Source organism: Halichoerus grypus, chromosome 2, assembly GCF_964656455.1.
Source record: "Halichoerus grypus chromosome 2, mHalGry1.hap1.1, whole genome shotgun sequence".
In the NCBI taxonomy this organism is placed as follows: domain Eukaryota; kingdom Metazoa; phylum Chordata; class Mammalia; order Carnivora; family Phocidae; genus Halichoerus; species Halichoerus grypus.
Genome location: NC_135713.1, coordinates 78108175 through 78134541, shown reverse-complemented (window position 1 = coordinate 78134541; position 26367 = coordinate 78108175). Strand labels below are relative to the sequence as shown.

General features: G+C 38.5%; 1 protein-coding gene across 3 annotated transcripts in view; it reads left to right on the top strand.

Moving 5' to 3' along the window:
- Positions 1–22439, top strand: part of LNPEP (leucyl and cystinyl aminopeptidase) — an 81959-nt gene extending 59520 nt beyond the window's left edge. For 2 of the 3 annotated variants that reach the window (XM_078067008.1, XM_078067009.1), the window contains exons 10-18: positions 834–994; positions 1221–1309; positions 7821–8004; positions 9109–9265; positions 15471–15655; positions 17305–17466; positions 19519–19659; positions 20344–20425; positions 21293–22439. In XM_078067008.1, coding sequence (XP_077923134.1) covers positions 834–994; positions 1221–1309; positions 7821–8004; positions 9109–9265; positions 15471–15655; positions 17305–17466; positions 19519–19659; positions 20344–20425; positions 21293–21424 — 1293 coding nt within the window. In that variant the 3' untranslated portion in view covers positions 21425–22439. Of the gene's footprint in view, positions 1–833; positions 995–1220; positions 1310–7820; positions 8005–9108; positions 9266–15470; positions 15656–17304; positions 17467–19518; positions 19660–19742; positions 20108–20343; positions 20426–21292 lie in introns of those variants that run through there. The other variant, XM_078067010.1, reaches the window with a different exon arrangement.
- The last annotated feature ends 3928 nt before the right edge of the window (positions 22440–26367 follow it).

The window sequence follows — 26367 nt, the reverse complement described above, 5'->3', positions numbered from 1 at the left end:
GCCATCGTGGAACAATACTGTTACCAAACAAAGTGCTTAATGATTTTAGGTGCTTGAAGTTCAAATCCATATGCAACCTAGAAAAATGCTTGGAATTGGAAGGTTAACTCACCTGCTTTAAAGAGATAGTTGTTCCAGAATTTCTTCTTAATCATTGATACCAGTGTCGTAGGGACAGTGGGCTTTAGAGGGTCTGTGAACCTCTGACACTGCATTCTAGATTTTGTAGATACATGGATGCAGTTTCTGAGAGAGAGCGTCTGTGACTATCAAAACGGGTAACTACTGTTCTCTGGAGAACTTCACGTCATGGCACCCGGCCCATTGACATCTTACTCTGCCGCTGTTTTCTGGTGCTCCCACGGTATTAGTTCTTTCCAAGATGGATGCTAACATGTACGGAAAGCACAGGGTCTGGGGAATAAAGAGAGATCTGGACGCAGGCTGACTCACAGGAGAAAGTAGCTGTGCTTCTTACTCTAGAGTATTTGCCATGATTCATACCTTCTAAATGGTGGTATTGTGAGCTGAAAGAGTGCTTGTCCCTACTTAGAGATTTAGACAAACATTCAATGTATTTCTTTTTCAACGCAGGGTTTCTCTCACTTTCTCTAGTTATCACTTAGTTCTGTTCCAGGTGACTTTCCTTTTAGCAGCTGCTCATTCACTTAGATTAGAAGTGTAAATTTAACTCCGTATTCGTGCTTCTGGTTTTCTATTAACAGAACGGGTAGTCTTCATAGAATGTGGTAGGCAGAGAGGGAAAGGTACAAACTGTAAAGTTTTTAATCTATTCATTTTTAAGCAAAAATAATTTATTCTTTTTTTTATAGATCACAAACAAAACACTAGATGTAAAGAAAATGATGAAAACCTGGACCCTGCAAAAAGGATTTCCTTTAGTGACTGTTCAAAGAAAAGGAAAGGAACTTCATGTACAACAAGAAAGATACTTTTTAAATATTAAGCCTGAAATTCAGCCTTCAGATACAAGGTACGTTGCGGCTTTCTCTTCCTGCTATCTCTTTTGCACCCTTGGGTTAAACTATTTGTAATCACACAAGTTCCTATGAAACTTAACAAGATTATCTTTTTTGGAATAGCTTGAAAAATTTCTCCTTCCTGCCAAAAGGGAAAAAAAAGAAAAGACCGAATAAATTATGTGTAACTGACTGAAATACTGGAAAGAGTAATAATCTTCCAATATTTTCTTTTTACAGCTATCTCTGGCATATTCCATTATCCTATGTCACTGGGGGAAGAAATTACTCAAAATATCCATTGGTATTTTTACTGGACAAGAAATCAGGTTTGACTCTAATTAACTCTTTTCTGATAAGAAATTTTAAACAGCATATTTTTTTTAAAACTCTGACCTAGCAGCAAGAAGGAGACTATACTTTCCAAAGTGTACACTCTCTGAGCTGGTTTTATGAGTCATCTATATAAGATACGACTAAAGTGAGATTGGTACATATATCATGTATGAAGTTAGTCTTTCTTGTTCATGGGAAATAAGGTATAAAAAGTTGCGCTGAGTGTGCTAGCAGCCTTGGTAGAAAAGAGCAAATGCTGTGTTTTTTTATATCCTAGATAAATATTATATGTTATCAAGTATAAAGTAGTAGAAGCAGAGCAGTCTCTTAAAGTATGCTCTGCTATCTACTTTCTAGAGGTGAGCTTGGGCAACTGCATTTCAACAAGCACCTTAGGTGATTCTTATGCATATGATAAAGGTTGATTCATGATCTAGATTTAGAGTAAATAATCATTACAAAATGTCCTATGAACATAGCATAACATATTTCGTTAATAAGAAAATGGGGCAAGAAATTATGATTGCAAAGAGGGGGATAAGAAAATGTGAAGATTGTATATGTTGTTGGACCCATAGGAGTCTTTGAAAAACAAAATTAAAATGTCGTTTCTGACCATTTGTTAAATACCACTGTGAATGCCACACCATACACCCTCTTAATTTGCATCCTGAAAAAACATGAAGATCCTGGGTCCTGCAGGAACCATTAGTGATACTCTAGATTTATGGAAAGGGAAAATTTCTTGTTTGAATTTGTATGTGGTGTTCAAGCCTATATTTTTGAGAGGGGAGTATAGCCTAGTGGTTAATGGAATGACTTTGGAGCCAGATTGTTTGGTTCACTTGTAGGCCTGTAGGTAGTTCTGTGACTCTCTGAGCCTCATTCCCTCAGCTATAGAGTGGAGATAGTGATCATATTTTATAGTGTTATGGTAAGGATTGAGTTCATTTATGTGAAGCACCTACAATAATGTCTGGCATGTGTTATGTGCTATATAAATGTTACCTGTTGTTATTCATATTATTATTAAAAAAGAAATCTTTAAACATAATATATCCACAGTACATAAAATCTAGAAAATGGAGAACAGATCACGTCATCACAACTATTCTCATGATTCTTTCCTTCTAATAATTTAAAAAATATTTTTACTTAGTTGATACCATTGTGTACAAATGATTTTTATATCTTGCCTTTTTAAAAAAAAACATATACAATATTTGATTTCATCTTTCCTTACTGTTGGACACTTGATTCACCATTTGTCTCTATTAAAAAAAAAAGTCTCAGTAAAAATTTAGGGTCTTAAATGTTTTGTCATTATATGAACTTCTTCATAGGAATGCTTCTCAGAAATGGAGACTGTGGTATCTTTTGTGATTGAATATACATTTCTAAGTTGCCTTTCTGTGATGTGGCCATAATTTACAATGCCGGTGGAGGTATGTGAGCATGCTAGTTGCACTGCAGTTCAAATAGAGTGGAGTGTTAAGTCAATCTCATTATTTGAAACGCTAAGAACACTTGATAATGTTATATCTTTGATTAATATAACATAAGCAGAGGTGCAAGGAAGGGCTGCCTTCTTTGATGAAGACAAAACCCCTTACTTTTAAGTGGCCTTGGAAGGACAGCCCCTGACTAAAGGAAGGACACTTAATCCCATCTCCCTTTTTGGACCGATAAGGAAATTCTCCAAACCTCCCGATAGTATATAAGTTTTGGGTGGTGTTAGAAATAATTGGACAATAAGAAATCTGCTTTTATTTACCCTTAACTTTTTTAGCTCAGTTTGTATGTGAGCTTTTAAAACTCTTTTTAAGATCCACATCCCAAAGTCTAGCCCCTCTTTTCCTGGTGTAGCCTTTTCTCCCTCCGCCCTTCCCTGGCACTGGGTGCTTCTGCTGTATAGAAACCGTTGCACGCCTCGGCCGTGCTCTCCTGCCCTCGCACATGCTGTTTGCCCTCCTGGAAGAACACCTTTGCCTCCCCACTCCCTCGATTTACTGCTCTTCCTTCTTCAGATCTCAGCGTGCCCATTGCTGGCTCCAGGCCACCTTCCCTCACTCCAGGACAGGTTAGGTGCCTACTTTTGTGTTCTCATAACGCCCTCTCCTTTTCTTCTTTTGATACACTGTAAGTACTGTTTCACTTTTGTCTGTCCCCACATTAGATGTGTTCCCTATTTAAGGGAGAGGTCGTGGCTATGTGAGTCACCTTTGCGACCTTAGCACCCAGTAGGCTCACAGATATTTTTTAAATGAATAAATTTTAGTTTGTCATAAGGTGACTCAATTTCAGATCTCACTGTAAAAAGGTTTAGGAAAAGAGCATTCAAAGCCTGATGAAGTGATAACTTCTATTTTCCTTCCTTTGAAAGTATTCTCGATAAAGGGGAATATGCAAAATGTGCTATAATATAATTGGTTGAATCTGGAGCTGGAACTGAGGCAACAGATGATGAAAGCAGTGTTGGTTACTTCCTCTTCCCAAATGTCATTCCCCCCGCTGCCGCTGCTGCCGTTTTAATTCCTGGTTTTGAGAGTTCAGGTTTTGAGAGTCCACACTGAAAATGTTCTGTCCTCACAAGACAGTGATTGCCCCTGAAGACGGGTCTTCTTGGTTCCTAATGCTCTGGTGAGAAGCACTCTTATTTTAATTGCATTTTAATTTTTTTCTAGTCTCAAAAGAAATGTAGCAGGGACAATGACTACAGAGGCTTATTTTTTGCCAGATGACTTTAGTACAGTGTGTTCTCTTGGTGATGTGTTAAATCTATAGTATATTTCCATGTGTTCTAATGCCAGGGTTGCTGGGTTAGTCCATTTGTTCAATCAAATATAGGAGTTATATTTGATCAGTATCTTTGTCACTTTTCCCCACATACATGAATTTTGAGTGATTAATAGTTAGGCATAAGATGGTGTGAAAGGGGCCATTTTTTCAAGCTACGTATTGAGGAAATTACACTCAAATAGTGAGTGTCTCCCTCTCCCTTCTCTTCCTTTTCACCCCTTTTCCCTCCCCATCCCCTCTCTCATCCACATCTTACTCAGACCTAAGCTCTTTAACTATAGGAAATCTTTATATTAAATTGAATGTGAAACATTCATGATATCACTGTGCCAGAAGGATGTATCTGAAACTAGACCTGTCATTGTCTTTGAATGAAAGGCATATTTGGAAAAAAAGAATAAGGAAGGGCATGTAATTAAGATATTTATCATGTACCATCCTTTGCTCTTGCCTTTTCCCCCCCTAATAAAATAAAGGAGAATAAAGGGTATTGGAGAAAGGAATGCTTTTGAACAAGAGGGGATGTAGTTCAGCTGCGTATATCGTTCTAGGCCTCTAGAGCAAGCTGCGCAGGCGATTTTTCAACTTTGTTGTAAGAACTTGTTTTTTGTTTCTGTGTTTTAATGTTTCTGTATAAAACAGTAGTTGATTTTCGTAACTCACTGACAAATGGTTTTTAAAATCACTACTAAATTACTTCATCTGGGCTTCTGCCATACAAGATTGGAGTTATTCTTTTTTAATACTCAATGAACTGTGAAAATTGAACTCTTAATCTGTTAATGATTAAGATAAATTAAAAACATATGAGGGTAGCCTCATCCACATTTGAGCTGTAGGATGTAGTTACCTCCCTTGTGTGCAAAACTATTATTTTTTGATACCTGTGGTTTTAAGGTCCTTCATTCTGGATCATTCAGAAGACCTGAAGGAGACTAATATGTTGATTCTTTAAATGATAACTCCCCTCTCTCTGCTGTTGGCTGCGCTGCTTTATATTCTGTCATCCAGATGACAGTAATAATTTCAAATACACTCCCAGCTGCCTTCCTCCTTTTTACCGTCTGGACTTGGCCAAAGTAGCAACACGGCAAATTGCTTATCAGCCAAAATACACTGTATTTCAGTATTTTCCTGCATCCATCCAGTGGAAGAATTGCCATACTTCCATTTCTTGCTTCTTTTTTTGGCAAAGGGAGATTTGGAGCTCCTTAGTCCTTATTCCCAAGGTTCTTTCTTAATAAAAGCTCTGCAGGAAATTGTGTTGGCTGACCTGGAGAATGTCAATATTTTTGCCATAGTTAATGATAAAGTTAATTTCATTAGTCATTGTTTTTTAAAACGTCTCCAACCTAGAGCATCTACTTTGTCCTCACAATAATTCCTTAGAACTGTATTCTGCTCTATGAAAAGGAATAAATCCTATTAATGTAGTTGATCTTTCCCATCTGCTGCTGTATCAGCCATAAAACACAAATTAGTATGGAATTTTCTAGTGAAAAAGACTGATTATCTGGTATGTCATGTTAAGACATGAGCAGAATGTAAGTCTTTTCCATATTAAACATCCTTTGTAGTTTCAGTAGAATTGGACTAACTAAGGTATTAAGAGAATCTGATAAATTTTAATAATTCATGCTTTTGAAGTTTATAGACCCTGAAACTTCAGGTACAAAATTTAAATGTGTTCCTAAAGCATTTTATGTGCAAAAACCATCATACAGAGTTATTATGATAGTGCAAATTTTAAAACAGCCTAAATATTTCCAAATAAGAGATGGGTTAAACTGTGGTAGGTTTTTAAGTGGAATTTGTGAAAATATTTGAATACTGCATATGAAGACAGTAGAAAAATGGCTCGGCGTAGAATCTGATAGGTAAAAAAGCAGTATAAAGATAAATGCATATCTATCCACTATGTGAAATATTACATCAATTAGAACGTGTATCGGAAAACTCTTGGCATGAAATACACCCTACAAAGCTATTATTGTCTGAATTCAGATTATTTTCCTTATCTCCGTTCCTCTTCAATAATTTTTAAAAATTAGTACTCCTTACTTTAAAATTGGAAAGAAAACTTACTTTGTAAACATCTATAAACCTTATTTAGGTTTGTTTTGAAAACATTTACTTTGACATAGTTATTTTGTCCATTCATTTATTAATTCATCAAGGATTTTTTGAGTGTCTGCTAGGAACATTGTTCTGGGCACTGAGGGATTAGCCGTAAACAAAATAGTAAGCTCATGGAACTGTATTCTAATAGTAAATCTGGAGATGCTTAGAGGCATACCCTTAACTATTATATTAAATCCACGTCTTGGGCGCCTGGGTGGCTCAGTTGGTTGGGCAGCTGCCTTCGGCTCAGGTCATGATCCTGGAGTCCCTGGATGGAGTCCCGCATCAGGCTCCCTGCTCGGCGGGGAGTCTGCTTCTCCCTCTAACCCTCCCCCCCTCATGTGCTCTCTCTCTCTCATTCTCTCTCTCTCAAAATAAATAAATAAAATCTTTAAAAGAAAAAATAAATCCGCGTCTTTGTTGCCAACTTACTTAAAGGACTTTTCTCGATAGTAATTTAAAGGATTTTAAAAATTCCTAGATATATTTTGTAGTAATATATTTTTGTAGTCATATATTTTATAACTCCTTATTAATTGAAATCATTTTATATAAGTTTCCAACAATTCTTCTACCATTTATGTATGTAATGGTAGGGACCCAAAAAATGCATATCACTTTCTTATTTTAACTGAGTTATTTGTTTGTGCTGAATGAGATCTTAATCCTCCCCTAATACTTATTTTTGCTAGCTTTGAATTATGTGACTTTTCTAAATGGCTTCATTTATTCTTCCTCCAGTGTAATGAAAGACAAAGGCTGAGATGGAACACATTTTACATAGTTCTTTCACTATCTTCCCTGCTTCCTCACCCTACACACCCTTACTCTTTCTCCCTGTTTCTCTCCTCCAGCCACAATGAACTTGGGAGTCAGTTCAGTGCATGGATAACATGTACACTTTATCTCTGGGCCTTGAACACTTAGGGTCCCTCATCACCTGCTTAATACACCTGTATATCTTGAACTCTCAACTTGGATGTCATTTCTTCCCAGAAATCTCTCCTAACCTCCACTAGGTGGTGAAGCATTTCTTTTGTGTTCTTCCATAGAATGCCATGTTTTCTTTTTCCATCAATAACATTTAGAGGATACTCTCTTTGCCTGACTACATTAGAGTAAGATCTGTGGAAGAAGGGGCATTTCTACCTTTTTCACCATTAAATAAATAATTGTTAAATGAATGAGTGGTAAATGGTAGGTATTCATCCTTTCTGATGGTTGAGTAATATTCCTCTGTATATATGTACCATATCTTCTTTATCCATTAAGGAGGGCACGTGATGTGATGAGCATTGGGTGTTATACGCAACTAATGAATCGTTGAATACTACATCAAAAACTAATGACGTATCCTATATGTTGGCTACTTGAATTTAAGTAAAAAAAAAAAAATTTTTAAATGAATGAGTGGTGATCTTTGCTAACATTAAAATAACTGTACTAGAAGGCAAACATTTAGGTTCTTAGTAGAATAATTAAATGTAACAGTATACTGTATTAACTGAAACAAACAAAACATCCATTCAATACTTTTTCTTCCCCTGTTATCTCTCCTCTCTCTCATTTTTCGGTCTGTATTAGATGTCATCAATCTTACAGAAGAAGTGCAGTGGGTCAAAGTCAATACAAACATGAATGGCTATTATATTGTACATTATGAGGATGATGATTGGGAAGCACTAATCAAACAGCTGAAAACAAATCCTTATGTCCTGAGTGACAAAGACCGAGCCAACCTCATCAACAACATCTTTGAACTTGCAGGGTACGTGTGCGTGGTTTGGGTTGGTTTGTTTGTTTTTAAACAAATGTTTTACCGAAAAGAACACTTAAGAAAAACAGTTCAAAAGAACTAGCACATGTATTGCCTGTTAGGTGTTACTTGTTTTGGATGATTGGGAAGATGTAAGATATAATCCTTGCCTTCAAGGGTGTTATAATCCATATAGAAACATCCACTACAAACATAGTGAACAGTTAAATAACAAGATTTAAGTAATATCTTAAGACTTGTCCATACCAACAAGTAGGACACATGTTTGCTGAATAAATTAATGTAGGAGTTCAGGCTTTATTTCATGAGAGAATTCCTTTCAAATAACATTTAGTTTAGGCATGAGGCTTAGTGCCTACCCACTGGTTTGAGTGATGTGTCTGAGAGTTGGGGCCTTCTTACTTCTGTACAGCTTGCCTGCTAACCACTCCGTGCATTACAGAATCCCAAAACCATGGATGGCAGTCATGTGTATAGATATCCTCTGCATAGTAAGATTACCACCTTAGGCTGTTAATGGGTCTAGAGACACATGGAATATTCAGAAGTGTTCTTTCTGACGGTGCTTGACCTTCTTATTTTGGTTCATTTTTTATGAAGTGACCTTACATCATCTGAGCCATCATTGTTTTGATTTCTCCTAAATGGTTAATTTTTAAAATATACTCACCATAAATTCACAATGTGACAAATTCCCGTACAAATAATGAAATATTTTCTTTTTGATTCAAATCCTCTTTATGCCACTTGTCCTCACTTGGAAAATGTAATAAATAAATAAATAAAATTAGTACTCTTCATCTTTTCCCACTTAAGACAGTGTAATACTTTTCATGAGTCAGTAGCAATTTACAGGTGACTTAGGGAATAAAACTTGAGCTCTTGTGTATCTTTCTCATGAAATGTATCTTTAACCTTGGGTCATACACATGAACTTAATCAAAGATAATAATATTTAGTCTAACTTTACAGAATTCCACTCTAAGCTTAAATTTTAGTTCTTCAAGACTCACCATCTATTCATAAAGTTTTTCTGCATGCCTATAGAGTTTCTCTCCCTCAGCATATTGACTTTTCTGTTCTATTACCCTTTAGCCTAGGCAAGGTATCTCTTCAGAGGGCCTTTGATTTGATTGATTACCTTGGAAATGAGACCTATACCGCACCCATCACTGAAGCCCTGTTCCAGACCGGCCTCATCTATAATCTCCTTGAAAAGCTGGGATACATGGATCTGGCCTCAAGAGTAGTGGTAAGTCTCCCTTATTGCCAACGTGTCTTTTGTTGCTTGCCTTTAATGTTGTCATTCACAGTTCTGTTCAGCAGAGTAATAGGCTGAAAAAGCAACCAGCCACGGTCCCTTTTCTTTGTTTTCCTAGTTGCAAAATCTTTACTTTGAATCATAATGACATTGCTTACCAGGAAGAGTTGATAAAAGGCTTAGCATAACATGGTCTTGTTTGAATATCAAATTAAAGACTTCTGACCCTGACGTCAAAATGAGGTCACATGAAAAGAAACCTTCTCTATTCAAATCCCGGTTCATTTATATAGTAAATGCTTGAAGTAGGTCCTTTTGCAATGTGGTGTTCCCCATTGGTTTCCAGGTGGTCATTGTGAAATGACAGTGATGTTTGTACTGAGAATATTCTGTTTTAAGAGTCCTTACTGTGACCTCTTAACGGAGGGTGATGCTGGTGGATATATTTCTCTGCAGAGTACTAAAGGAATCTTGGCATTGGTGACTGCTTTACCTTTTTTAAAACCAGTTGCCTAATTAGTATTAAATTAGATTTAATACTAATCTTGCAGTATTAAACTGTTGACAGAGTAAAAGCTTGGGAGGAAGAGATGAATTCTTTGTTTCATCTTACTCTCTGAATCAGCACATTCTGACAATAGGTTTTGCTTTGGAGACCGGTCAGGTTTTCCAGAGACTAGGCAAAAGGCAGCTTTCAGAAAAAGGAAGAAAGTATTGAACCAGAAATTAGAATGTCTTTTAGGGTTTCGGTGTCCTCACTGGTGAAAAGAAGAGGTTGGATTACATCTTTTTTTTTTTTCTTTTAAACAACCTCCTCTCTGCCTCTTACTAGGCTGTTGCACATCTTCTGTGATGAGTTCTCCCATCACACACTATTCACAGCGGGGGAAGGCAAGGCACAGCTGGTGGGCCGTATGGAGCTTGAGAAGCACCCTTCCCCCCAGGTCTCTGATCTGACCCCAAAGGAGCCACCCATAAGTGTGATGCTTAAGTTAGATGATTTCTGAGGTCTTTCCTAATTATTAAGATTTTTATCATTCTTCTGTATCAGAGGCTGTCTCTTACCATCCTTAATAAAAAACAGTGTCTTCAGAATGTGACTCAGCCCATTGTAAATACTGAGCAAATGAGTGAAACACACCAGAAACTGATTCATTTCAGTGCTTGTTATATTCTGCACACCATCTTAAGTGCTTAACGTAGATTATCTTGTTTAATCCTCACACAATGCCAGACAGATATTTCTACCCCCATTGGATAAATGGGGGGACTAAATAACTTCCCCCACATCAGTTACCTAGTAAATTACAAAGCTGAGCTTCAAACCCAGATTAGTTCCACTCTGAAGCCCAGTTTGTGTTATGTTGCTGTATTTTAAATTAATTTGTATTCTAGCAATGTCATCTTTCAAAGGATACCTTTTGGTTGGAAAAATCAAGGCTGTTTCTTTGCTATCATTTTTTTAAACTAAGATTATAAATTAAAACCATTTGAAAAACTTGTAGACCATGTGTTTAAGGTTTAAGATGACAGACCTACATCTAGTGCCCTTGAAAATAAAGTTGTCAACTTAATATTTGAGATTTCTTTTATATCCAAAATGTTAATAAAATTTTTTATAGTATTTGTGTGCATTTCCAAGAAGTATGCAAATAACTTATTGGTCTCTTTAGGAGACACTTAGAATCCAACACTGACTTTGTACTATTAGTATATGAAAGAGATTGGCCTTTTGGTAGCCACTTCAGCTACTATAGATGGACATTTGAGTTGTTTGCAGTTTGGAGCTATTACAAATAGCATTGCTATGAATATTCTTATATATATCTTTGTTACATATATGTATGTATTTCTATGGGGTATGTGTCTGGAAGTGGAATTGCTGAGTCATAACATATTTATAGTTAATACTATACTATCAAATCATTGTTCAACGGTGTATCAGTTTGTGCTCCATCAGCAGTGCATGAGAATTTGGTTCTATTCTGGCTCTGTATCCTTGTCAACACTTCATATTAATAGTAATCTTTTTCCTTTTAGCCATCCAGATGGATGCATAGTGGCATTGCAATTTTGGCTTTAATTTGTATTTCCCGGGTGCCTGGGTGGCTCAGTTGGTTAAGCATCTGCCTTCTGCTCAGGTCATGATCCTGGAGTCTCAGGATTGAGTCCCACATCGGGCTCCCTGCTCAGCGGGGAGTCTGCTTTTCCCTCTGCCCCTCACCCCACTCTCGTGCTCTCTCTCAAATAAATAAATAAATAAATAAAATCTTTAAAAAAAAACTTTGTATTTCCCTAATGACTAGTGAAGATGAATTCCTTTTGATTTGTTTATTGACCATTGGAGGTACACTTTGGTTAAGTGCCCAGGTCTTTAACGTTTTTTCTATTGGATTTTCTGCCTTTTTCTGATTGATTTGTAGAGCTCTTTATATATTCAGGATAGGAGTCCTTTGTTGCTCATGTACATTTGCAAGTATCTTCTCCCCCTCAGGCTTGCTTTTTCAGTCTCTTAATGATGTTTTTTGATTAGCATAAATTCTTAATTTTTGTGTATGAAATCTGCCAACCCACAGGTATTCTCCTTTGTTCTCTTCTGAAAACTTTATGATTTTACCTTACACATTTAGAACTATGATCCATCTGGAATTGATTTTTGTGTATGGTATGAGTTAGACACAAAGATTCTTTTTTTTGATATGGCCATCCAGTTGATCCAGCACCAGTGTGCTTCATTGTATACATAGATTTTTTTATTATTGAATTTTTATGATTACTTTGGAGGTTATTAGTGCCATATCAAATCAACACCATTTGGGGTAGTAATTTAGTTTCCTTTGGCTGCCATAATAAATTAGTACAACCTTATTGTCTTAAAACAACAGAAACATATTCTCTCACAGTTCTGGAAGCTAGAAGGCCAAAATTAAAGTGTTGGCAGGGCAGATGGATTCCTTCTGAGGGAGAATCTCTTCTTGCATCTCTCCTAGCTTCGGGTGGTTGCCAGCAGTACTTAGCATTCCTTAGCTTGTAGATGCACAACTACAATTTCTGCCTCTGTCTTGACATAACATTCTCTCTTTGTTTCTGTGTCCAAATTTCCCTGTTCTTATATAGGCACCAGTCAGTAGATTTGGGCCCACCATAATTCAGTATGACTTTATCTTAAATCGATTGCATCTGCAAAAACCTATTCCCAAATAAGTTTACATTCACAGATTCTAAGCAGACATGAATGTTGGGGGGACACTATTCAACCTAGTATAGGTAGCAATAAATAACTTTAGTACATATCACTCATTTTTTTCTTTTTTTTTTTTTACTATTGAAGGATCATGCTGGTAGTGAATATACTTTAAGAGTTAGCAGAATGTTCTTGAAGCTGCCCAGCTAATTAAATTTCATGGTGGCAGAAGCCATTCTTCCCCCTGCCTCTCCAATAACTCTTTTGAGAGCCTAGTGTCAGAAAGCACTTGATACTTACCTCAGGCTGTCTCTATGCTGTGAACACAGATGCTAAATTCAATCTAAGGAGTTAGATCTTCTGAATATTTTCTTTCTTTGACACTCGAGTAACTCTGCGTCATCATCCCAGATGATGATTTCCAGTTTGCTGGGCAGGCATGTATTTATTAAGAACATACATCAGGCTGGGGCCCAGGGGATGGATGCTTAGAGGACAAGGGCAGGCTTAGTGTGTGTTTGTGAGCCTATGGGCCCTTGTATTGCTGGAGATTTTCGTACACTTGATTGTTAGTTAAAAGTCAGGTTGCTTTAGGTCATCAAGAGGGAGAAACTGTCTCTAAAATTCGGAGGGTGTTCTGGTACCATCAAAGCTCTCAAAATATAAAATCTGATACTATAGTTAGAGATGGAACAGCAGACATTTCTGAGTCCTTGGATCCAATCTTCAAATAGTATTTGTGATTAAGACTGGTGTCTAATTAATTTTTTATGTTGTTGTCACCAGAGCATTATGGACATATATTGGTCATTTTGTTATCTAGGCTGCACATACCTATATAACACATACATCTATATCCCATTTTGTGATGTATGCTGTGGTGTTGGGGGGTGGATAGGGTCTGGAGGCACTTTTGAATTTTGTCAAATCGTTCACATCTGATGTTAACATCTAATCCCAACATCTGATCCCAGCCATATTCCTGTTTCATCACTTGCAAGCCTGTCATTCTTTTACATATGAGGGATTGGTGGGGTAAACATTTTGCAATAAAAGCTGACACTTCACTTTTAAGAAGCTGAGTTGACCCAAGAAAGAACTCCCTGGGCATATCAGTGTAAAATTAAAGCAGTAAATCAAAATGTAATACATAATATAAGTGCCACCATCTTTCCTGTCTGTTTTATTTTAAGAATCATTTTGTGTAACTGTTCTTGCATTTTATTGCGTACCCAGTGTTTGTAGCTTGTATAACCCCTCCATTTATTTTCTCTCCCCACTTGCCATTTTCATTTTATGAAATCAGAGGATTGGATTCTATCATTTAATGAGTTTAAATTTAAAAAAAAAATTTAGAACCATGGAAAAACAGGTTCTCTGTTTGAAGTACTTGCTTCAATAAAGAAGCACTTGTTATATGATTTATTAATATTAAAAATGTAACCTGGATTACTTATAAAAATGATAAAGTGGGAATTTTCTAAAAACAGAATTATTTTTAAAATAAAGCCTTTTGCTCTGTTACATTATCATTTGAAATATATGTAAAATCAACTCCTTGGGGGTTTCATCTTAAATATTTGGTACCAGAAATGACTAGTAAAACTGCACCCTGTAACTTCAGCGGAGTAACTGCTCAGGAACTAACTAGCCTTAGCACCTTCAAGTGTCAGGCTTCCCTTGCTTCCAGTATTTTAACGGGCCATTTTTTTTTTTTTCCCTACTTGTGTCCATATGTTTTAGTAAACTCTCACTGACATTTTTCTCCACTGAGTTTTTTTTTTTTTAGTAGTATCTCAAGCATGTAACTTTTTTTCCTCTCATTCTTCTTTTGTTTCTACTTGACAGTTATGAGTAGCTTTGAATTTTCTTTTATCCTGTGTTCATTTGGGATGGTTCGCTATCATGCCACTGAGAATGTCAGGCCAGTGGCAGACAGCGCGTCCAGTGCAGCCGTGTGTATCCGTAGGATCCCCTGCGTTGCTTTTATGTCCCTTGGCTTATCAGTCTGCATGGCAAGTATTTTTCCACTTCATGTCCTCTCAATAACTCGCAGGCTTTGTTACGCATTCCACAAGGTGTCTGTTCTCTATTCCATTGCTTTTGAAGCAAACAAAAGCGAGTTGACATGTTATCACAAACTCTGAGTCCTTCTCCTTGCACAGATTCCTTTTTTTCTTTCTCATAGCTCCACAGGAGACTGACTTAGAGAAGGGCTGCTGAGAAAATGGCGTCAGCAGTTTAAAACGCTCCAACTAGGGTTCATTTTAGGTATTGACAGTGGTGCTCTGGAAGAACAAGATGCTCTGTAAAGAACTTGAACTAATTTTCTGGGGCGTAGGAGTGTTACAAACCAATGAATCCAGCATATGGGTATTCACTGTACTCTTCTTGTTGCTTTACTACAGGTCTGAAAATTTTTTAAATATATAGTTGAGGGTGGGGAAATAACTATAAACAACTCTTCTTGCCTGCACGCCCCATTTTCTTGCTAATTCGATTGGATTAACTTGTTAGATCATCACGCTAGTTGATATTTTAAGTATGCCTTTAATATTGCATTCAGAAACATTAAAACATTACCTGTCGGTAAAGAAGTATATTCTTCTCTCATTGTTTTATGGATTTATGGAGTCTAAAGTCATGAGGTCAGAAAGTCCCAACTCGCTTCTGGCAGTGGCGATAGGTGATACTTTTTGGCAGGAAAATATCTTCTCACCGAGTACACACAGAAGACAGGCTCACTACTGCAGTGCAGTCATCAGTTCTTTCTGTGTCATGTAACTGAGAGACAGCCCCCCCCCCCGCCCCCGGCAATAGCAGCCGGTGTGTAGTCTTTGTTACTGAATGGTTTCACCCAGCTGTACGTGGGCTTCCTCTGTCAGTGGATATTTATTGAGGAATACCGAGGCCCTCCTATTTTCTCTTTGGGTAAACGTTGGGGGAAAAAGATCTAGCCATCCTGAGTTTTCTGTGATTGTCCTGATTATTGTTAACAATTTGTCTCTGTAGACCAGGGTATCTAAATTACTTCGAAGCCAAATCCGGCAGCAGACTTGGACTGATGAAGGCCCCCCGTGTGCCCGGGAGCTTCGGTCAGTCTTGCTGGAGTTTGCTTGCGTCCACGGCCTCGAGAACTGCAGCGCCACAGCCATGACGCTGTTTGATGACTGGGTGGCCTCCAACGGAACTCAAAGGTGACGTGCGCTTCTGCTCAAATGAGCTCTCTGCCTCTTCCTTACCTTGATACCATATACTGAAAACAGGATCTTTTCATCCTGAGTGTTAACGTAGGTGATGTGTGTACTTGTATTGTCAAACAAGACTGTTTTTTCAAATTGTAGTAAAATATATAAAACATAAAGTTTATTATCTTAACGTGTTTTCAGTGTACAGTTCAGTAGTGTAAGTATATTCACATTGTTGAGCAACGAATCTCCAGAACTTTTTATCTTGCAAAACTAGAACTCCTTACCCAGACAACTCTCTGTTTTCTCCAGTCCCCAGCCCCTGGCAGCCACTGTTCTGTTTTCTGCTCTGAATACCTTATGTGAGTGAAATGTACAGTATTTGTCTTTGTCTGACTGACTTGTTTCACATGTCCTCAAGGTTCATCCATGTTGTAGCATGCGTTAGAATGTCCTTCCTCTTTAAGGCTGAATATATTCGTTGTGTGTATACACCGTATTTTGTTTATTGCTTCATCCATTGATAGACATTTGAGTTGCTTCCACCTTTTGGCTTTTACAAATAATGCTGCTGTGAACATAGGTATACAAATACCTCTTCAAGACTCTGCTTCCGATTCTTTCAGATCTATACCTAGAAGTGATATTGCTACATCATATGGTAGATCTATTTTTAATTTTTTAAGGTACCGCCATATTGTTTTCCATAGTGGTAGCACCATTTTACATTCCCACCAGTAGGGCAGAGGAGTTCCAGTTTCGTCGCATCCTCACCAAGGCTTGTTGTTTTCTGCTTTTTTATAGCAGCCATCGGAATGGATGAGAGCTGTCAAACAAGTCTCTTGTAATTTAGGGCTATAACATAGCAGGTAGAGTTAGCAGTTAGTTAGACATTTTTTTAAATTTTTATTTATTTATTTGACAGAGAGACACAGTGAGAGAGGGAACACAAGCAGGGGGAGTGGGAGAGGGAGAAGCAGGCTTCCTGCCGAGCAGGGAGCCCGATGTGGGGCTCGATCCCAGGACCCTGGGATCATGACCTGAGCCGAAGGCAGATGCTTAATGACTGAGCCACCCAGGTGCCCCAAGTAGACATGTTTTTAATGATGACTGGTTCTCTCCATGTTCCTTACTGGGCATTATGGAAATAGATTCAAGCATCAGATGAGAGGTGGGGTGGGGGATTGGGATAACCTTCTGAGGTCTTTTCCAGCTCTGAGATCTTAATAAGGCCAGAAAACTGTGCTTCCTCCCCTCTTATCACCACTCCCCTCACACCTGCTGCTATATTTCCACCATGGAACTTGTTACACTACGTGGCAATACACTGATTTATTCTGTACGTTGTGATAGCCTCTGAGTTCCTAGAGGGCAGAGACTGGGTCTCCTTCTTCCCTTTCCCAGCTTCCAGCCAGTTGTCTGCCTGGTTCTTTGTGGGTGCTCAGTGAAGAATTACTGCATTAAGTTGAATTGATATTCTTTATAGTCACACCACCAGGGGAAGTAGCAACCCACTGAATTAAATGTTTTCTTGACAATGAGTTGTAAAGACTCTTCGGTTACCTGCTCTGACTCCGCAAGCACCACTAGTCAATTCCTTGCCTTTGTATTCAGGATTTCTTTTCCTTGTTTTTCTCATATTTGTACCTTTCTTACAGCCTACCTACTGATGTCATGAGTACTGTGTTCAAGGTTGGAGCAAAAACAGAGAAAGGCTGGTCATTCCTATTAAGCAAGTATGTCTCTGTAGACTCTGAAGCAGAGAAGAATAAAATACTTGAAGCTCTTGCCAGCTCAGAGGATGTACGGAAACTTTACTGGTACGAAACCACCCAAGCAATATGATATATAGAAACCAAAAGCATAAAAACATGGTGCCCCTAGGTTTGAGGAGCTCACTTTCTCTGGTATCTCCCTCTTCCTGCCTTTCCTTTTGGGCCAGCCTTTACTTGGACGGTGTGGGGAGGAGCCCGCATGTGTTGGGCTTCGTCTCAGGGACTGGACCTGTACAGATGGGCAGGAGGTACTTTGCCTAAAAGAGATTGCGAGATGCCAAAAATCACAGTCCCCTTCTACTTTGTGCTTAAAAACTTCATGATCATTTGGCATGTTGTTTTTGATTCCACAGTGCGTGCTTCATTTTCTTTTTTGGGCAAGGCATTGCTCTCTCCAAGCTTATCATTTCGAAAATGCAGACACTTCAGTACAAGATAACACGTAAAAGCCATATGTTATACATTCATGTGAATTTGTCAGACTTTCCCTTTTTTTTTTTCTTAAAGATTTTATTTAATTGACAGAGAGAGAGAGCACAAGCAGGGGGAGCAGGAGAGGGAGAGGGAGAAGCTGGCTCCCCGCCGAGCAGGGAGCCTGATGTGGGGCTCGATCCCAGGACCCTGGGATCATGACCTGAGCCGAAGGCAGACGCTTCACCAGCTGAGCCACCCAGGCGCCCCAGACCTTTCCTTTTTAGTATCCAGCGGATGAAGAGCTAGAGATGGTAGGGTCACATGGGGTAAGAAGGGCAGTAGGTAGGGCTTCCTGGCAGGAAGAACAATCAGGGTCAGGGTAGAGGAGCTCTAAGTAACCAGGAGAAATGCGCAGGTATCTTGACAGTCAGCAGTGGGAAGGAAGGGAGAGGCACTTGGCTCTCATTGCTTCTCTTGCATAACTTTGCTCAGGTAAGTCCTTCTGTTCCAGAGATGTTCTTAGCACCTGCCCAGACCCACTTTCCAGAGGACGCACTGTAGTCATTTTCTCTAAAGTAGTAGCCAGCCTCTGACCCAAGCAAACAGAGAAAAGTTTTTGTTGTTAAATCAATAATAATTTTGTGTTGAACTAGTAGTACACCGATAAATTCCCCATTATAAAGTACTTAAACAGTACCTGAGGAAACGGAATAAAATGTGAAAGTCCCTCTCATATGACCCTTCACTTCCAATCTTACTCTCTTCTCTCTGTTAACAGTGTCCGTCCCGGTGTGTATTTTATATATTGAACATAGGTTTATACTGTAGCCGGTGTTCTGTAACATTCTTTGTAGTGAATGACCAGTCTTTGAGATTGGCCCTGTTCGTTCATAAAGCATATTTTCATTTGTTTCTATGGCTACACAGTATCGCACAGTACGGCTCTATCAGAATTTATCTAATCCATCACATCTCGTTGGGCATTTGGGTTTTTCCTCCCAGTAAAACTCATTCTGCATTCTTTTGGGGATATGTGTTTTCCTGCTCGAAACAGATATTGTAGCACGATAGATGAAAATTGCGTTTGTTTCCGTACCAGGCTTTAGTATTCATCAGCTGTGTTAACTCTGTCAATTTTACATAACTTCAATTTCTTAAACTGTAACATGGAGATAGGTAATGATTCCCTATTTCAAGCCTTGTTGTGTCAAGAATTTAGAACATAATCTAGTACATATAAAGTATCGATAAATGTTAACTATTAATTTTAAAAGCATATTCTAAAATGTTTCTTGTTTTTTTACATCAAACAGCCCAGTTTTTTAAGAGTAGCAATATACCTATCTACTCATATCAAATAAGGTTTTTAACAACAACAAAAAATCCAGTCTTCAGAGTTATAATAAACTCTACCTGAATTTATTTCCTAAATGTCCTTACTACATCAAGAACTATTTATTATTATGTGACAGTATATTTAAGTCCTTATCTTGTTGGTGAGTTCTCCCTTCATTTAAAAAAATGACAGGTTTTCAATCTGTTGATCAATCTTAGACCAACCCAAAACTTACATGCTTTGAATTGCTTCAGAACCTTAATTAGGAGACCAGCACTGATTTTAAGTTCAGTGATCACTTCATGACAAATACTAATTTTGGAAACTAAATCTGCTTTGCTCTTCAGGTTAATGAAAAATAGCCTCAGTGGAGATATTATCCGAACACAAAAGCTGTCATTCATCATTAGAACAGTTGGCCAACGTTTTCCTGGACACTTGCTGGCATGGGATTTTGTCAAAGAGAACTGGAACAAGCTTGTACAGAAGTAAGTTTCTCAGATAACTACTAATTTTTAGTATTCTCCCGTTCTTCATTTGAAACTGTTCCCAATGTTGTGTTGATTCACAGGATTTAAGATCTGCTATGACAGGAAAAATGCTTCAGTGACAGTTTAACTGAAACACCCAGAAATTTTCACCCTTGTAAATGTAATCCCATAACGTGAGTCATTTGACAGTGGTGCTCCCTTCGGGTACTCATTATGCCCAGCCATGCTTGACACTTAGGTCACTTCGTTTCACCTGGCCACGGACTATTTCAGAATAGCTGTTCAGTTATGTGTGTTGAAAAATACCTCGTCATTGCCAAGGGATTGGAGAGGAACTCACACCCACCCAGACAGCACACGGAGGACTTTTTTGCTTTCAAAATAGTAATGGCATTTCTGGGGGTAAGGTGTGATTTTTGAATCGATTAAATGAATTAATAATTTATCTGGGTATCTGTAACTCCTGCTTCTTTCTGCCCACCTTTCCTTCCCACTGGTAGTGAGAGGGCGTGTGGGGTTATTTCTGATTTACTGAGCTTCATTACCCAGGAGCAGGACTCCCAGTCTGCCTTTGGCCTGTGTAATGTACGGTCAAGTAATTCCTTTGCATTCAGGACATTTGCTTCCCAAAAACTGCCTCATGTTTTTGCTCTTTTTGCTCTTAAATTTTTGTTTCTTCAGGTTTCATCTGGGGTCCTATACCCTACAAAGTATTGTTGCTGGGTCGACACACCTGTTTTCAACAAAGGCGCATTTGTCTGAGGTTGGTTGTATAAAATGTTAGCAGGGAGACTGGGTCACCCTTTCCCCGTAGGCTGCTCAGTCTAAGTCAGTGTCTTGTCATGCCAGTTTCTGCCCCTTCTCTCTGTCGGCCTTGGTCAGTGCCAGCGATTCTGCCCTGGGATTACTTCTTAAGGGGGGATACCCAGCAATGAGGACAAATTCTGATGAGGAAGAATTCTGATTCCCTTCTCAACAGTATTCCCTCGTCTGCCTGATACAAATCATTTTTTGAATTAAGACCAGCATATGCCAACTCTCTTTTTAAGTGGTAGTAAAAAGAGTTTCGGAGAATTCCATTCCAAGGGTAGAACTGGGCATTAATTCTAACTTTAGACTACTTCATTTACTGTTATTTGGCTTTTTTTTTTTTTTTTCCATTCTAAACTGGAAAAATTCATCCTTGTGGGCATAAGGGGAATTCATTTTTAAAATTACTTCAGATTTCACCATGTGTGATCAGGAACTTGATGTAAATACTTCGAATATTAAAGTACTTGGGGGCACCTGGGCGGCTCAGTGGGTTAAGTGTCTGCCTTCGGCTCAGTTCATGACCCCGGGGTCCTGGGATCGAGTCCTGCGCCGGGCTTCCTGCTCAGCAGGGAGCCTGCTTCTCCCTCTCCCAGCTCCCCTGCTTTGCTCTTACTCTCTCTTGCTATCTCTCTCTCAAATAAATAAATAAAATCTTTAAAAAATAAAAAATAAATTAAAAATAAAGTCCTTCTTGTCTGTACTTCTTCCAAGACCTCAGCATAGCCATGACTCAGTTAAAGCTTATCTGAAAAGGATATTCAGAGTTACCTGTGATATACTGTTCTTCTTTTGAAATACTTCTGCGTGCAACTTACAGGTCCAGGCGTTCTTTGAAAATCAGTCAGAGGCAACCTTTCGGCTTCACTGTGTCCAGGAGGCTTTGGAAGTCATCCAGTTGAATATCCGATGGATGGAGAAGAACCTCAAAACTCTGACATGGTGGCTCTAGCATGCACAGCTGCGCCCCATTTTGTCGCCCATTCAGAGAGCTTGTTAACGTGGGCTCTGCTGCTTTTGCAAAAAGCCAAGGTGAAGCCAGAATTGCTGCCAAGTTGTTGGCGCTCTTAGGAGTTCTAGTTCGCTCAGGGCCCGTCTGTATTTTTCATCTGTCTTTCTCGAATTGTCTTTGGGCAGTATGTAGTTATTTATTACAAAATTATATTCACCTGTATGCCAACATCTACAAAAACAGTGAGTAATTTTTCTACTTTGAAGATATGCAAATGGGGGACAAACCTCCGTTTTGACATTCTGTTCGGTTTCTCAGTATCCGGAAAGTACTGACACAGTGCAACAAGGATCTACCGTGGGAGCCGTCATCTTTGCAGGCGCTGCTTTGTCAGCCATTTGTTGCTTCTTAGTGATAGACGATAGATGTTACTTGAATGTGGTACAGAACTTAGCTTCAAAAGCTATGGCAATGAAGTCGACGCATCCTACAGCTGTTAGAAAACCGATCTCAGGTGTGCAGATCTACTTGGTTTGAGGTTTTGATTAATCCTTTATTTTCTGAAACAAAGTTTAAATAAGATCTATAACTTATATTTTTTTTCTGCGGGACAGCCAGGTGCTACAGAATTTTTAAATTTTTGTTGTACTGAAAAGCTAAGTAACAAGGACAAAAGATTAAATTTTCCAAATAGGTAATACTTATTTTTTCATCTTTTAGGAAAATGTTTCAAACTGAGTTAGCTTTAATTATAATTATTTTATTTATGAATTCCAGTATTCTCCAAATCTGTACACCTTTATCACTCCCTGCCATAGGTATATCTTACGTTACAGAGGAATATGTCTACATTTATGGCAAGCATTTTGTTAATACTGTTGTCTTTTATCATGACTATCACTGTTACTAGAATTTGACATTACCTGATCATAGACACTTTCTCTGTGAGTCATACTCATGTGTAGATTTTCATGTTATATGGTAGCATATATTAAAAGCATATTTTAAAATAGGGTCTTTGAGAAATTGAACATTTTTATTTGAAGTTCACCATAGTACCTTAAAGGAATAAAGAGAATGTGGGATAGGAGTAACTTGATTCAGATTTAATATGGTGGGCTTTGAATTTTTTCTACTATCAAAATAGTACTTTTCTTTAGTTGAAAAATCAGTGGGTTTTGTTTGTTTTTTTTTATTTTGTTTTTTTTCATGGCCAAAGTAACTGATTAAAAGGAATGGCCAAGAAAAGAAAGAAAGAAAAGGGAAGATTTCCAAAACTGTGTGGCATTTTCACTCCTTGTAAAGGAGAAATACTGTACTTGAATTTTTTGAGCTACACAGACTTAGTGTCTAGATTGTTGAGTTTCTTTGATTCTTAGGGGAAAAGCTTTCTTCCTAATAATTTTTGAGTACTTTATATTTTCTTTGAAAACATCTTCTGTGTACATAAAAAGGGTAGATACCCATTTGTGAGCACTTAAAACACTCCAGAGAATCAGTGGGAAAGGTCACCTTTTTTAAGTTAGCAGGTATACAGTGAAAATATGTGGGATTGTGTATAAAATTATATTTTACTTTATGAAAATATTTTTATATAACAAAATTTAAAATGCTGGCAAGCTAAAAGGTAGCTTTCTTTAATCCTAGTGTGTTTTCTCCCAATTTAGTCTTTTCTAAACATTTACCTCTGGTTCAGAGTACAAACTATTATATCCTGAGAATCGCAGAATCCTCTAAAGATGTCTTATTGAAACTGGGGTGATTGTAGGTCTTTATTCCTCTTGTGCTTTAGCAGATGAATGATACTTTAGTTGATATTGGAAGTTAGTGTGTTTTTATATTTTTAGAGTGGGGAAAAATACTAAACTTTTGAGGGGTTTTTTGGTTGCTGGTTTTTTACCATGTTATATTACTGAATTCCACTTTGATACAGAGTTTAAATTTTGCTACTTCTCAACATCAGTTAAGATTTTTCAGTTGTACCTGCCCATCTTTACATTGCTCCTGTAATGTATGTTAACTCTGCATATGGCAGATCTTGTCTTCAATTATATCATTTTTTCTGAGTGTGTGTGTGGGGGGGGGGCAGAGGGTAATGTTTAAGTAAATCCTTATCAAAACATGGGCTAAAAAAAAAAAGAGGTAACTTGTAATTCATTGCTTTCTTTGTACTCACAACCTGTTCATTCCCATGATACCGGATCCCTGCTGGTTATAGTTCTATTTGTAGGCCTCACCTCAAGTATTTGTAGTTTTAGTAGCCCTCACCTCACATTGTCCCACAGAGTTCCATAATTTTCAAGTCAAGCTAACCCATCTCTATGGTACTTCCAAAAACGAACTCTTGAGTCAGGAAGATAAGTCTACGTAATAGGTAGGACATGTGACATGACAGGCATAACTGTAGCTTTTGAAGTTTTACCAACCCCCCCCCCAACTTTGTCTTAGCCACGGTGTCTCTGAGAACTCCCATGTACATTCCTGCAGTCACAGCGCTTGGTCATGTGCACGCACAGATCCATGGCGCCGTCAAGTATTAACGTTCATGGCAGAGACACAAGCTGCTTGAACGTAATAGAAGAGGCACATTATGCTGGATGATTAAGAAAGGTAAAATTGGAAATTTGGAATTGTAGAAAGAAAGACTTGTGCTTTGGAGATCTGGAAGTAGAAATCTAAGGCGTCCAGTTTGTTAACAGCAAGAGATTGGATGCATTAAACTGCAGGTAGTGTCCGGTCCCACCCCACGCACCGGCCTTCCTCCAGGGCAGTGTTTGCTATAAATCCCTGTAATGGAAACTGTGTTGCCATTGTGTGAGTGCTCCTGAACTTTCTTACCATTTTACCATCCCAGGTTCTGCTTAATTCTAATACTCTTTGCCATTCAGGTTTTCATTTTATTGTATGTTAGTGTCTGTAGGAACAAAAGAGCTGTCAGAAGAGTTCTGGGTATGTAGAGGCTCGGGGGCTGCGTCAGTCTCCCTGGGACCAGAACAGAGTCCTTTCTGAATATTGGAAAGTAAGGAATGAAAGTTCCGTGCTGAGTTTGTCGGATTACTGGTAGCCCAGTACTGAGTTGTATTTTAAGAGCCTACGCAAACTAAAGCACCTGGAACCATAATGTGTGGTTGGATTGCCGAGTATTCAGGTAACCCCCATTCATTTCATGGGACTGCAGAGAAGGTGTATGAGCTCAGGACACGTATCATCGCGAGGTCAGCATCTCCTGGGTGGAGTTTGCAAAATGAGATCTGAATTTCGTAGGGATGATAGAGCTCTTTTTCTCCCCTTTGCCTTTGTCATTTGGTTTTTATTGGAATGAATTCTCTTTCTAAAGAGCTTCTTCTCTTCCCCCTCTGACAGTCCCATTTGTACTTTAAAAAAAAAAAAAACTAATGTGTGTATTTTTGCTATTTTTTTGCATTCTTTTATTTTGTGCTTCGTTCTCTGCACCGGCAGGAAGTCCTGAATGAAAAGTGGCAGTCCACATGTAGGATCAATCTCCTGTCCCCCCTTCCCCTTCTTGCCTGCACATGCAATACCTCGTAGAATAGTTGATTGAGGTCTTTGAGTGGCTCTTGGCGGGGGAGGGGGTATATACTTTTTAAATGTACATGTGTGGTTTTGAACTATTTTTATTTTCTTTCATTTTGTATACTTGCTTCTGATAAAGAGTGAGAGGCTGTCCTGTGGAAATCTCTTCTGCCCTTCCCGTATTGCCTGTGTAGGCAACAGCTGCAGAGTAGTTATTTGATGTTTCTTTTTTGGAAGTTGATGGTGATACTGGGGGGAGAGCAGAGTATGTTCTTTTTAAAATGTGTACAAAATGGTTTTGCTGCTATTTTGTGGGTGTTATTTCACTTTGCACTTCATTCATCTCTCTCACGGGTGCGTAGATATCTAATGAACTGTGGCGGTCTGGAAGTACGACAGATGTCCTGTGCACCCCTTCCCTTGTTGCTAATAACTAATAGAGTGGTTGTAGTTGCTCTTGTTGGGATCTCGTCTTGTGGGGTGGGGGCAGATGTATGTATATCTGTGTTATGCTCCTTTTTTAATGTTTCATTTTATATGTGTTCCTTTGCATGTGTGCATACACACTTAGTGAAAATTGAGGTTCAGAGTATGACATTTCCTGTTTGCCCTATTCCTTATTGCCTCCTTGGGTGGTAGCTAATGTTTTGTGTTGTGGGGTGGGAGAAAGTAGGGTATGTACTTAATGTATATAAATAGACTTCCTACTACTTTGTATTACTTATTCATTTCGTACTATGTCCTCTTCAGAGGACGTCCGAGTACCTAATGAGACGTGGAGGTCCGGATGTATGACAATCTCCTCTTGTCCCCTTCCCTTATTGCCTGAGTGGGCAATAGCTAGTAGAGTAGTTGTTGGAGTGGGTTGGCAGTGGGCGGGGGGGGGGGGGGTTGGGGGAAGGGAAGTGTACATGCTGTATATACCTGTTTTTACTACCAAGTTGTATTATTTTCGTTGGGTACCCTGACTGGAAGTTACCCAATGAACCGCGGAGGTCCGGATGTATAACAATTTCCTCTTGTCCCCGTCCCTTATTGCCTGAGTGGGCAATGACTAGTAGAGTAGTTAATTAGTTTCAGGGGTTCTTTTGTAGGTTTGGGGTTAACTATTTTTAAATATATATATATACATATATCCATGTTTTTACTTCCTTATTATAGTATTTCACTGGGTACCCAGTCCTTCACTCGGACACGTAGGTTCCTAATGAACCGTGGAGTTCTAGATGTATAGCAATCTCCTCTTCTCCCTTTCCCTTTTTATCTATGTAGGCAATAATTTTCAGTGGTTTGGGTTTTTTGAAGTCTTGGGGGGTGGGAAGGGACTAAGGGCAGGATATATACTATTGAAAACTGTATGTACAGTGTTTGTTACTCTATTGTGTTACTCCGTTTTGTACCCCGTCCCT